Here is a 14477-nt window from a genome sequence, read left to right as displayed (position 1 = left end):
GTGAAGAAGAATGCGTATGATAAATCCTCTTCTTTGTAACAATTGTTTCTAAAACATGGTAATTAATAAACAGCATGGGGCACAGGACAAAAATTTCCAAAATTTTAATTTGAACTTATTTATGACAGTTTTTCTCTTCCCTTTAGGACCTAGGATTCACCATTTTTCTTAATTATTTCAGGCAATTTTGTGTAAATACAATTTTTTATTTTTATTAATCATTTTTCAATTTTGAGAAACCAGATCATAATATATTTTTCTTTAGCAGGTGGGACATCTGACCATTAATATTACAAAATATATAAATTAAAAAATTAAATAGGCTTTCCATTACTTGTAAGGATCACAGAAATCTTTTATACTAAGGATTTTAATAGTAAAAGTTGGTGAGAGTTCTAGAAATTTTATCTTAAGTATCAAAACTAATCACCATGTTTTTCAAATTACAAGATTTTATTAAAATCTTTAGTACTATAAGTTAGAAAATATGTAAAGATAATTGCGTTATTTTTTTTACTTTTATTTATAAGTGGAACATATTGAAAATGGTATACATTTAGACTGTGCTTGATGCCTTCTCTCCTCCCTTCCCCCTCCCAACAATGAGTGTCCAGATTAACCATGCTATATTCTCATTTTACACATATTTAGATGTAGCTCCTCCATTAATCAACCTCAGCCTTCTTCTTCTCTTACCCTTCCATTCTAGCTTTGCTGAGATTTCCCCTCCATCATCTGGAGTCCCTCTGGTATCCCCAATGCTCCCTAGTTTGGGCATATTAGAGAAAACATGTCTCTTCTCTTTCTGTTCTTGGCTATCACTTATCATAATGTTCTCCAAATCTTTCCATCTTCTTGCGAATGCCATGATTTTGTTCTTTAAGATATATCATGCCAGTGGAGACCAAAAATGGGCAGGGGTAGCAACGCTGATATCTAATCACCATTTTTAAAATGTTGGTATGGCTAAACAAAAATAAGTGCAGTAAATTAGAATAAATTTAACCTCAAGTAAATGAGAGCACAAAAATAGAAATTTATGGTCACAGGCTTATCAAGGTGATATTTTGGTTTGACCTCTTAATCTTAGATGAGATGCAGTTTCGTTTGTAGTCATAGAAGATCTATTTTTTACCCTTATTATTTGATATTAACAAGACTGATAGGGATTTAACACGTGGGTACATTATTTAAAATTCCATTTGAAGTATTTGCTGTGATTTTTAAAAATCTCTGTATATTTGAAGATGTTTACAAGCTTGAGTGCCCTTCCACTCTTAGTCAGGTAAACATCTCAACTAATGGAATTTAGCAATATAGTTTAATTTAGACTGTCTGGTCCCGATCTCAGATAAATTAAGCCAGAGACAATACTTTTGTTCCCATCTAATTAATCTCAACACTTCAGAAGTGAGGCTTCTTAAGCCTTCTCTTTAATCCCCCTACTGCCCTAATTCTATAGTTCTATTTCTACTCAGCTTTGACCTGCTCCTCTAACTAATGGAGTGATTCTCCAGTCAAAATGCCAGCTTGCCACTCAGCCAGTCAGCCAGTTTATAGCCCTTGGTATCCATTGGTTGGCTACTTTGGAACTGCCCCCACAATCTTAGAACCTAGACAGCAGGAGTAAAGCTGCCTTAGGAGCTGTAGTCACAGAGCGTGAAATCAAATGTTCAGTTGTTCTGTTGATCTTCTTCACTTCAGATTTGTTCTGAGAATACCGGTTTCAAGGTTGTCTCCTTTTCATACTTTGCATTTATTTGCCTAGGCAATATTGGAGGGAAAAGTTTTCATTTTTGTTTGGTAATTTGTTTTAAAATAAAAAAGGTTATTCTTACAATCCAAAGAGAATTTCAAAACTAGCCCTAATCTTTGGAAGTATTACGTGTACTTCTGTTTGCAGTTAGGTTGGAGAACGTTTTAAGACCATTGTGGTTTGTTTTTGAAACAGCTTGTTATTAATCCCTTTGTAAAAGAAACATGACTTTCTGCCATCATTTGTGGTGCTATGGCTTTATGTTGAAAGTTTATTCAGTCCTTAGTTGGGTGATGTCATGTCATTACGTTTATTTTGGGATATTGGTGTCATAGAAAGATCTAATTAGTTAGGAATCCTTAAGTAAAATAATAAGCACTCATATTTATATCAGATCTTGAACATTCATAGTTCCCATTTTCTGAACTGGTTAGGAAGTTAGATGGCAAGCAAAAAAGCACATTGGCCATTTCTCAGCAAATGCTAATTAAGTAAAAGAATAAGTATGACTAATGATACCAAATCTATCAAATGTTTGTGCTGTTTTGTACATTTTATGAGAAACTCGTTAAAATCACAACTAGGGATTTAACTTAAAAGACTGTTAAGATTCTGAAAATTCTTAACTTTCCTATTTTTCTTTTCCTCAAGTCAATTTTTAAAATTGTAGATATCTTCATATACTAATCTTTTTGTTCATTATTATGTTCACCTTTTTGCAGGTATAGTTTTTAAGAGATTGTGCAATACTGTTGATTTGTGAATAGTTGTGAGTTTAACAAAAAAAATTATTCATATACAGTCAGTCACTGGGGACTAACAGTATAAACTTGTTAAGCTTGTTTGGGTTAAACAGTAAAGGAATTAGCAATTTTAAAACTTTTGTTCAGCATATAAAATCTTGTTATATATTTTCTGCCAGAAAATGTTATTTTGGGGTTTATAGATCATAGAGAAAAGTTAGGTCACATGGGAAAAGCTAACTTTCATGGTCAGTAACCTGTGTTGATTATGTAAAATTAATTAACAAATTTTATTCTTCATAGAAAACCTAAATAAAGTTAATCAGATACTTGTAGGTTTTACAGGGCATTATAGAAACTTCCAGAATTAAAGAGGACTGCAATGTGATTTCAACCAGCTAGTCTAGTTGTTGAGTGTTTAGTCACATCTGCATAGTCCTTTGTGAACTATTTTGTTTAGAAGTCTTGTTTGTGGAGAAGTTGACTTTTGTGTATATACATATATATAAATATATATTTCCTTGTGTAATATAAAGCAGATGGTTATTAGCAAAATTTTAGTTCTACAGGTTTATTCAATTGCTAGACCTCACAAAAATTAGTATATTTAAGAATTTATTATAAAGTTCCTCTACAACTTTTAAGTGTTCTATTATGATTTTTTATAAACTCAACAGCATGACTTAGAATGTCAATCTTCTACTTAAAATGTATCTATATTCATGGTTTCCATTCATTGCAGAGATGGTAAGGATAACATCTAGTCATTGATGGTTTACTTTTAGCAGATTACCAGAACACTACCTAAAATAGTTTCAGTGACTTTAGAAAAATATCTTGAAGGTTTATGATTGCATCAAACGGAACCTTTACCTAATATCTAAATATCTACTCTTATGTTGTTTTATCCTTCAGGATTACCTTCTAAGGTTTGGTTACACCAGCAAACTGAGACAATTTTAATGTATATAACTTATACTAACAGTATTCATCTGTGTAACAGAATTTTAGAAACAGATTTCTGCCTTTCATGTCCACTAGTAGTAATATGGTGTTTCAGGTGTGTGATCCAGTCTTTCACAGGTGACTTGTTGTGTTATGCTTGTTTTCATTCTTAATATCAAGCTTCCTTTTACAAGATAATTTGCTTCTTTATTTTTTAAAAAAATAAGCAAGCTTTGCTTCTGTAGCATCTAATGATTATCTGGTCATTTTTTCTTTCACCTTCTAGAACCTAATTCACACATTACCTACCCATTTTTATTAGTGGCAGAATAATTTGTTAACTTCTAATAGTAACAAAGGTTTGGCCACTGTCAAGTGATCCTGTCCTACTAAATTGTCATTTCCAAAGAACTAGTCTTCCTTCCTGTCTGTGATCTGAAACTTGAACCATTTATAGGACCTTGAAACAGTGTTACGTTATGCAGAGTAGCAAGTCTTACCAAAATACTTATGTTTATTTTCTTGATAGTTTTTTTCCCTTTTCTTTTTAAAAGTATGAAGTAGTTATTAAACTTACACTTTGTATTTTTTTCTGGTCTGTTTTGAAATTCTTTTACCTTCTCTTTTCCCCATGTTCATTCATGAAGTTGTGCTTAATGAAATTGTTTAGACACTGAATGACTTTGTTAAAGGCACAATTACTCATACTGGCTGTACTTTGAAGACAGACTAAAAAATAAACAGAATTTAAAGTGATGTGGTGATTAGAGATTAATGTATTAGATACCCTAAAAGTTTGAAGTCATGACCATTGAATTCTGATCACAAAATTGCTTTGATCAAGTTATAACCCTAAAACATGTTTTTATATTTGCTTATTAACTGTAAATAAATTTCTCTTCAGGATACCAGTGCAAACTAAGAATTATCTAAACAATTTTTAGAAGCATGAGAATAGTCTACCTTATATTTAGAGAATTGACTTACTATACTAAGAAGGGTTAATCGTAGGTAGAGATACGAGTTAAAGTTTTTTTGTGTGTGTGGAACTGGGGATGGAATCCAAAGGGCATTCTACTTCCAAGCTATACCCCCATCCCTATTTTATTCTTTATTTGGAAACAGGGTCTCACTAAGTTGTGAAGGGCCTCATAAGTAGCTGAGGCTGGCTTTGAACCTTTGATCCTCCTGTCTCAGCCTCACAAGTACTGGGATTACAAGTGTGTGCCACCAGGCTTGGCTGAGTTGAACTTTTTCTATTTAGTGTAGCCTGCCTTCTCTTAAAATTTAGCGTAAATATTTTATAAGCTTAAACTATCATGTGTTAATCCTACAATGAGGTGGAAATTAACAAGCCTAATCCTTCTAAGTAAATTTGCATTAACTTTTGTAACTACAATATTTATTCCAGAAATGACAGATCTATATTGCTGAATATGCATTGTTTAATGCAAATATTTACAAGTTTGCTTTTAGAGTTAATTTTTTGGGGGGACATACTGGGGATGGAACCCAGGGGCATTCTACCTCCGAGCTATACCAAGCCCTATTTTTTATGCTTTATTTTGAAACAGGGTCTCACTGAATTGCAAAGGGCCTCGCTAAGTAGCTTGAGGCTATCTGTGAACCGTGATCCTTTAGTTTCAGTCTTCCAAATGCTGGGATTACAAGTGTGTACCACCATGCCTGGCTATAGTTATTCAATCTTAGTAAGATGGAAAAGCCAACCCAAAAATAAAGACCAATTTGTAAAAGTGGGCCATTTTAATGATTTTCTTTTTTTACAGTTTAATTAATAGTTCTCTTGATGACAACAGATATGGTAGTTACTAAGAAATATCTCAGCAGTGGTGGTTTATCTGACTGGTTTGTAAGTTGGAATCAACTTGTATGAAGTTGCTGTTAAACCAGTAAGACTGCATTTATGCATCCATCATTTTCAGGATTGTTGGTAACCTGGGCATATTTCCCTAGGAAAGAAAAAGAAAAAAAGAAAAAGGAATGTTAGCTAATAAAAATTAATCTGAGTTTAGTGCTGAGGATCAAACCCTGGGGTATGTAAGTATGCAACTACTAAGCTACATCGCTAGCCCTCAAAGAATTTAACCTTTGCCTAAAATATTTCTAATTACCACTTTTAAGTGAACAATGAAGGATAAATGAAATTTTTACAAATTTAAGTCATGGAAAATCAAGTTGTGTTCTTTTGGGGGGAAGTACTCAGGATCCAACCGAGAGGCATTCTACCTCTGAGTTACACACCCAGCCCTATTTATTTCTCTTTTGAAACAGGGTCTCACAAGATTGATAAGATTTTCACTATCTGCTGAGGCTGTCCTCAAACCCATAATCCTCCTGTTTAGCCTCCCAAGTATTAGACAAGTATACACTACCATTCCCAGCTTCTAAGATGTGTTCTGAATACTCTGTGTGTGTGTGTTGGGGGGGGGGGGCTGAGGATTGAACCCAGGGACATTCTACCTCCAAGCTACACCCCAAGCCCTATTTTATATTTCATTTCCCTAAATTGTAGGAGGCCTCACTAAGAAGCTGAGGCTGGCCTCGAACCTGCAGTCCTCTTCCCAAGTACTGGGATACTGGGATTACAAGTGTGTACCACCACACCTGTCTTGAATGCAATGGTTTTTTTTTTTTTTTTTTTTTTTCATTTGACAAATAGTAGTCAGCTTCACTAGTAGATTGTACTAACAAGCCTCTAGTTTTCCACATGACTCTTCCTGAAAAATGCATCAGATTTTAAATGAGTTTTTAATCACCTTAACCTATTTTATTTTTTGGTGGTACTGGGGGTGGAATCAGGGACTTTTCTACCTCTGGGCTATACTCCCAGACCTATTTTATACTTTATTTGGAAACAGGGTCTCACTAAGTTGCTGAGAGCCTCACTCAGAGGCTGGCTTTGAACCTGTGCGAACCTCCTGTCTCAGCTTCCCAATTGCTGGGATTACAAGCATGCACCACCACACCCGGCTACCTTAACCTATTTTAAAACAGGTTAGCTAACATGAAGTATGAGTCAAGAATTTCAGGGGTTGTCTTTCCTTTTGAAGAACATAAAAATTTAGAGATAATCTGGCACTAACACCAGGAAACTATGCAATGAAAAACATTTTAAATTCTATATGACAAATTTCAATGATAAATTACGGTAGAAATACTATGGTTCAATGATAAAAGCCTCCCTTCCCCAGCTCACAGTATATTTATTGTACTGTATTTTTTTGTTGTGGTCATAACTTGGTATGTTTGCTTTAGAAAAATAAGCATCAAATTTAACAATGCAAATACCTTATATAATGAAGACCAATATGCTAAATGATTTTATTTTTAATTTTTTTTGTGTGTGTTACTGAGGATTGAACCCAGGGGCATTCCGCCTCTTAAGATACATCCTAGTCCTATTACATTTGTTTTGAAACAGGGTCTCATTATGTTGCCTAGACTGGCCTTTAACTTGCAATCCTACTCTTCCAGCCTCCCAAGCAGTGGTGGGATTACAGGTACGTGCCACCACACCAGGTTCCAATAAGCTAAATTTAGAAAAAAAAACTGCATTTCTAACTTTTTCTACAAAAAAATTCTTCCTAATCCTAAAGATTTACATCAAGTTTTAAATTAACTCATTAAAAAAAATCTTGATGTATATTTTTTAATCAGCTTCAAAACTATTCCTATTAGTATGGATCAGCAACAGCCCAGCATTCAAAAATTCACTTACCCCAAATAACCTTGCCTCCTTGTGTTACAAGGCCCAGCTCGCTCACGTTCACCTCAATGACTGTACCTTTGGTAATAACACCCAAAGTTGTATATAGTGGGGATGAAGGATTTTTTTTCACACCAAGAATTGGCAGGCAAAAGGTGGCTTTCAGTTCAGGATGTGTCACATGGGCCTTCTTGAAACGTAAGCCCTAGTAAGTCAAACACAACAAAGTATATCCAAAATGTTAATGAGTAGTAGTCATTTTTTTTTTAATCTTTTCTAATCATGTCAAAAACCCATGGGTTGAGTTGGTTATATCTTAAATCACCTAACAAAATACATAATTTCTACAGAATAACAACCTGACAAATAAGTATGAGGATAAACTCTATACATGTACTCTTGAAAAAAATTTTTAATCATTTAATGGCTACCTATCAAAATACTCATATTTTGTCTAGTCATTTACACTGAATGAAAACTTGCTACATGCCATTCACAATGCTAGAGTTCACATCTGGCTCCTTGAAATGTGGAACATTGCAACATAGCCCGATAAGACAAATCCCTCCATTTTAAATGATAAAAACAAGTACCAGCAGGCTTAATGACTCGATTCCAGATTAAATGGCATGTGGTAAATAAAATAAAATCTAAACACTTATATACCTCAGCTACTTTTCATGATGCAAAACAGGATGGACTGTCAGCCAGCCTTCTTTGGTTGATGGTAACAGTTCAAAAACGAGATCATCCAGAGAGGTCTTCCTTATAAAGACCAGTGTGACACTAATCACCTAGACAGGGTCTTCTGGGGTGTACTACATCAAATGTCACACAACACTATAGTATTATTGTGTGTGTGTGTGTGTGTGTGGTACTGAGGATGGAACCCAGGGGCCTTCTACCTCTGGGCTACACGCCCAGACTGAGTTTTTTATATTTTATTTGGAAACAGGGTCTCTTAAGCCAGCTGAGGCTGGCTTTTACCTGCACGATCCTCCTGTCTCAGCCTCCCAAGTGCCACCACACCTGGCCTATAGTCTTAATTTTACCTGTATGAGAGTAGGGGTAAAATAATACTAAGTCAGGTCTTAGTAATCGACTCACTAATTCTATGGAACTGCTACCAAAGTATATTGAGAAGATTATAAATATGAAATTAATTGAGCTGGCCATGGTGGCACAAACCTATATGTGTAGTACTTGGGAGGCTGATACACATTGTAGGTTCAAAGCCAGCCTCAGCAAGACTCTGTTTCAAAGTAAAATAGAGATGGGGTTGTAGCTAGGAGGCAGAATGCTTCTGGTTTCAATCCTAGCACTATCAAAATAAATAAAATATAAAGAGGGAGGTCAACAATATAACCTAAGATGCAAGTTTTCTATAAAAGATTACAGAATAGACAAGAGCCATGTGTGGTACCACACACTTGTAATCCCAATACTTGGGGGCTGAAACAGGAAGATCACAGGTTCAAAGCTAGACTCAGCTACTTAGTGAGGACCTCCACAACTTAGTGAGACCTTTTTTCAACATAATAAAAAACAGGGCTGAGAATATCGCTCAGAGGTAGAATGCCTCTGGGTTTAAGCCAGATGAGGTAGTGCACACTTGTAATTCCAGTAGTTGGGAGGTTGAAATGGGAGGATTGCAGGTTTGAGGTCAGTCTCAGCTATTTAGTGAGGCCCTCTGCAACTTAGACCCTGTTTCAAACAAAAAACAAAATAAGCCCAACATAGGCTTTGCAGACCTTGGGGTCTATAGTGTAGCTATTCAACTCTTGAGGAATGGAGTGGGTATGTAATATACACATGAACAGACATAGCTGAGTTCAGGAAGGCTATACAAAAACAAGACTGTGTTACTGGGGTTCAAACCTAGGGGCATTCTTCCTCCAATGTACACCCCCAAACCTTTTTGTTTTGAAACAGTCTTGCTAGGTTGCTGAGGCTGGTCTGGAACCTGCGACCTTCCTATTGCACTCTCCCAAGTATTGGGATTACAGCCTGTTTGCCAATATTTTAATCCACTAAAAACTGAGTACTAGGATTAATACTACTAGCTTCCCTCTGATTCTTCCTATTTTGGTGGTGGTATTAGGGATTGAACCCAGGATCATTCTACCACTGAACCACACTCCAAGGCCTTTCAAAAAAATTTATTTTTAAATAGGATTTTACTAAATTACAACATGCTGGCTTTAAACCTGCAGTCCTCCTGTCTCAGCCTTGTGAGATTACAGGTACTGGGATTACACATGTGCATCACGATGCCCAGCTTTGATTCCTTTTTTTTTTCTAAGCAGGCTGGTATCTTGTAGTGTAATTCACTCTTTGAAGGGGTTGTATATTTTATTTTTCCTAAAGTAGGGGTGAGCAGGTGGGGGTGGGGATTAGATTGGGGACATACTACTATCACTGATGTCAAAAAATTTAGGCTATTTTTCTGTTTCTCAGGAGACTGAACTCAGGAGCATTCCACCTCTGAGGTATACTGCCAGTCCCATTTTACTTTTTATCTTGAAACAAGATCTCACCAAGTTACTGAGGGTGACCAAAATCCTGCAATCTTCCTGGGTCAGGATGAAGGTGCTTCCTTAGTAAACTAGAACTGAACGAACAAGCTGCTACTCAAGTTTTTTAGCTGGTGTCAAAGACAAATGTTTAATATCTAGCACTGTTAGATATATATGTTTTAAATAATTCACTGATAAGGCCCATTATGAAAATTCCTTTTAATTTAAATCTCTTAAAAAGGTGAAGATTTGATTCTTGACTGTGATGGAAAAGTGCTAAACAATCCCTATCAAAGCAAGAAAAACAGTATAAAAACATCTTGCAACCTGTTTTTCATATGAATCTTATAAAATTGTAATGTACTTTATCCAGTTTAACATGGGGAACTATAATACTTAAGTCACCACATCTTGGAAAGGACTTACCATAGGTCTGATGAATCTTTCATATTTAGGTGGTTTTCTCGTAAAGCCATCTCCAACAAAACAGACTTTAGTAACCATTCTCTTCCATGCCTTCTTTTTCCTTTTTCCTGTTCGAATCACCTTTAATACTTCTGTTTCTCCTTGGGCACGAACTTTTGGCAGAGGAACTTCCCATTTTCCCTAATAATAGACCACAGTTAAAAAGATAATGTTAAATATATTTCAGTTGTGCATAATAGTAGATTTACTTTTTCCTTTAATCATTCAAAATGGTTTTTGTTCAGTTTTTTTCTACAAGTCTGTACTGTCTCTTTGTAAAGCCACAATTAGAGAAAACTAGTAAGATTTACATTTGTGGGCACATTAAATCATTTGCTTAAGCTAAAATTGTTTTTTTTTTTTTTTTTGGTCATACCGGGGATGGAACCCAGGGGCATTCAATCTCCAAGCTACACTATTTTTTTGTGTGTGTGTGGTACTGGGGTTCCTGGAAGCCCATCTACCTCCGGGCTACACTCCCAGACCTATTTTTTTATATTTTGAAACAGGGTCTCGTAAGCCAGCGCGGCTGGCTTCGAACCTGCACAATCCTCCTGTCTCCGCCTCCCAAGCGCGGGGATTACAAGCGTGCGCCACCACGCCTGGCCTATTTTTTATTTTTGAAACAGAGTCTTACTAAATTGCAGAGGGCCTCACTAAGTAGCTGAGGCAGTCCACGAACCGCGATCCTCCTGTTTCAGCCTCCTAAATGCTGGGATTATAAGAGTGCACCGCCACGCCCGGCTAAGCTAAAATTCTTAATGCCTTGTTATGGGGAAATGTACCATCTGCAATAAGGTGACTTCTAAAAGCAGGGACTGTGTACTATTAGTTAATAGTACAACACTGGAAGACTGTTTCCACTTAATTGTATCTTTACAATTCTACTTTAAATGGAATTTGGGGTTGTATAATATTAGTGAGATAAAGTTCTCATCATATGTTTTGTACTTCCCTAGAATGCAACTTTGTGTGGGTGCACACATATATACATTAAGTTATGGCATTATAATTTTGATACTACAAATAAGAAAAAATGGGAGGCAGTTAAGATTTATTTTTTTCCACTAATGGGGATTGAACCCAGGGATATCTATCTCCAAGCTACACTCCCAGCCCTATTTTTTTTTTTTTAATTCTTTATTCTAAAACAGGGCTTCACTAAGTAGCTGAAGCTGGCCACAAACCTGTGATCCTCCTGTCTCAGCTTCCCAAGTATTGGAATTATAAGTGTGCACCACCATGCCCAGCTAGGGCAGTTAAAATAAAAAAAAATCAAATTTTGGAAACTATAAGCTCTTCAAATCAAATAAAAATACTGCATAGTCTTAGATTTCTTTCTTTCTTTCTTCCTTTCTTTTTTTGCGGGTCTGGGGATGGAACCCAGGGGCATTGACCTCCGAGCTACACCCCCTGTCCTATTTTTTATTTTGAAACTGGATCTCACAAGTTGCAGAGGGCCTCACTAAATAGATGGGGCTGTCTGCAAACCGCCATCCTCCAGGTCTCAGCCTCCTGAATGCTGGGATTACAAGCATAAGCCACCATGCTGGGCTTTTCTTAGATTTCTATCAACATATTCACACATGTTTAAAAGTATGTCCCTGTTTTTGGCAGAATTTTTACTTTTATTTTCTGGTAGTACTGGGGTTCCTGGAAACCCTTCACCTCCTGGCTACACTGGCTTCGAACCTGCACAATCCTCCTGTCTCCGCCTCCCAAGCGCAGGGATTACAAGCGCGCACTACCACGCCCAGCCAGAATTTTATTTTGATACCAAATGCAATCTAAAGGTATTTGTTAAAAAATATTTAAGTCAAATCATCTTCCTTCTTTCTGTTTTGGTTCTGAGGCTTGAACCCAGGGTCATCTGTCCTCCAGACTATACCCCAGCCTTATTTTTTTTACTCTGAAACAGGATCTTGCTAAGTGGCTGAACCTGGCATTTAAACTTTTTATTATAAAATTTGCAAAATTTTTAAGCATTTCAACATCTATATGAAATCTATATATAAGAATAATGTTTCAAATTAAACTGAACCTCAAAACTAAAGATAACAAAGTAAAAAAAAAGACTTCAATATTTATTGCTTACCGCCTTTTCTTTTCGTTTTTGTTTAATCATGTTGGAAAGTACTTTGGCTCGGGATTGTCCTTCTCTGTCCAGCAGATAGGCAGGCACTGCTCCCTGTGGAGTCTTGTCATCATTCTTCTGTTTGGTGTTTCTCTTTTCATGCATCTTAATACTATCAAGAAGAAAATTGATTCACGATTACCTGTTTGACAAGTATTCACCCAAAGGATATAACCTTATGAGAAATAAATCACTTACGTCTTTTTCATTTGTATTTTCTCAGCATGGCGCTGTTTATGGTAGAGCTTAGCCTTCAGGCCTATCATTTTTTTTGCCTTCTTTGAGCGTTCATGAGCCTCTCGACTTTCTTTTTTTCTCTTTTTCTCATGGTAATCCAAACGATATCCATAGCGTTTACGGTGCAACTCAATATACTCGTTTTGTGGCTATAATGATGCAAGAAATGTTACTTAAATATTATAACGATAAACAAAGATTACTTAAATATTATAAAGCACATAAAGTAAGCAAGACTCCATATTGCTCAAATGCTCACTTGCTTAAATAACTCTAACGCTTGGGTCTATTTACATGCTCTAAGTTAAATAATTTTGATCTTGGATGATAGCAAAGCAGAGTTTACATCTGTAATAATCTCAGTGACAATCACTCTTCAATGAAAGGAACTGTCCAAAATCTACTGGACCACTAAAAGGATGAGCTGACTACAGGATCTCTTGTTCTTTCCTCTCTGAGAGAGGTAGTTGAGTTTTTAATAACATTACCATTATTTTATATTTTATTTAAAAAAATGTAAGCCAATTTTGCCTGGCATGCTGGTGCACGCTTGTAATCCCAGCATTTGGGAGGCTGAAACAGGAGAATCGTATGTTCAAGGCCAGCCTCAGCTACTTAGTGAGACCCTCTGCAACTCAGTGAGATCCTGTTTCAAAATAAAGAATAAAAAAATAGGGCTGGGGGTGTAGCTCAGTGGTAGAACTCCCTGGGTTCTATACCACACACACACACACACACACACAAAGCCAATTTTATTGAAATAGAATGTGCCTCTTTTTAGGTGTACATATATACTTTTCCTAACCCCCAATCTAATAGTTTTGCCTTTCCCAGAATAGAATGTGAATGGAAGCTGTAGTACATAGTCTTTTACATCTGGCTTATACTAGTATAAGGCTTTTGAGATTCACCTACCTTGTTAAACATATCAGTTCTTCAATAGTTTTTATTGCTAAGTAATACTGCATTGTATGGATATAACATTACTTGTTTATCCATTATCCATTAACCAGATGATGGACTTTTGGAGCTATTTGGACTGTTCATAGATTTTGGTAATTAGGAAGAAAGCTCTATGAAGATCCATGTGGACATGTTTATTGCCAGACGTAAGTGGCTGTATCACTTTGCATTTCATTAGTAATGTATAGGATCCCTTTTGCCTTGGGGGGAGGGTACTCAGGATTGAACGCAGGGGCATTCTTCTTCACAGCTACCGTCAGCCCTATTTTATTTTGAAACAGGGCCTCCCTAAGTTGCTGAATGCCTCACTGAGTAGCTTAGGCTGATCTTGAACCTGTGATGCTCCAGTTTCTGCCTCTCAAGTGCTTGGATAACAGGGTTGTGCCACCATGCCTGGCTCCCACTTTTGCATTTTAAACAAGATGTTGTATTTTACATACATGGCCAGTCTATTTGTATTTTAAGACAAAAATACGCAAAACATAATGCTGCAAAGCCAATTCCAGCTCAGAAAATAATGATAAAGTATTAGTTGTAGTGTTTTCAAAACTGCTAACACAAATCGCAAACACAACAGAAAGGCATAAGAATTCATTCTGTAGAAAACACACAGAAGTAGAAAGTAAGAATCTGGTAGTCAGTTCTGGGCCCTTAAGTTCGACTTCGCAATTCAGTCATCTTTAGGTCTCTGGAAAGGATCTGTTTCCTCAGCAGTAAAATGAAATGATGCGATTAATGCTTACTGTATGGGGCAACCACAAGGCTCAACCATGCTCCCATTAGGCGCTGGCACTAATAACCAAACCCACATGAAGCGAAACCAGGAAGTTTACAGGATGAAATGCACTCGTTCCCAGATTCGTGTCCTGGCAAACTCGCAGAATGGGATACTCTACGTTCCAAAGGTAAAGTTTTTTCCCACTCCAAGTCCACCTTTCCTCTCTTCAGAAGCATCGCATTTCCGCTTCCCCGCTCTCGCTCCCCGCCCCGG

At 36.5% G+C, this 14477-nt stretch overlaps 1 protein-coding gene across 1 annotated transcript; it reads right to left on the bottom strand.

The window, feature by feature from the left end:
* Nucleotides 1-5301: 5301 nt before the first annotated feature.
* NSA2 (NSA2 ribosome biogenesis factor) lies at nucleotides 5302-14297 on the bottom strand (the record flags this gene model as incomplete). The annotated part of the gene is made up of 6 exons (XM_080704977.1): nucleotides 5302-5414; nucleotides 7184-7376; nucleotides 10114-10293; nucleotides 12248-12398; nucleotides 12485-12672; nucleotides 14292-14297. 6 exons carry the CDS (start codon nucleotides 14295-14297, stop codon nucleotides 5347-5349), a joined length of 786 nt encoding a protein of 261 aa, XP_080561103.1. The 3' UTR covers nucleotides 5302-5346.
* Nucleotides 14298-14477: the final 180 nt, after the last annotated feature.

Source organism: Muscardinus avellanarius (genome assembly GCF_963383645.1).
Source record: "Muscardinus avellanarius genome assembly, chromosome: 1".
Classification (NCBI taxonomy): Eukaryota; Metazoa; Chordata; class Mammalia; order Rodentia; family Gliridae; genus Muscardinus; species Muscardinus avellanarius.
This window is presented reverse-complemented; position numbering and strand designations above follow the sequence as displayed.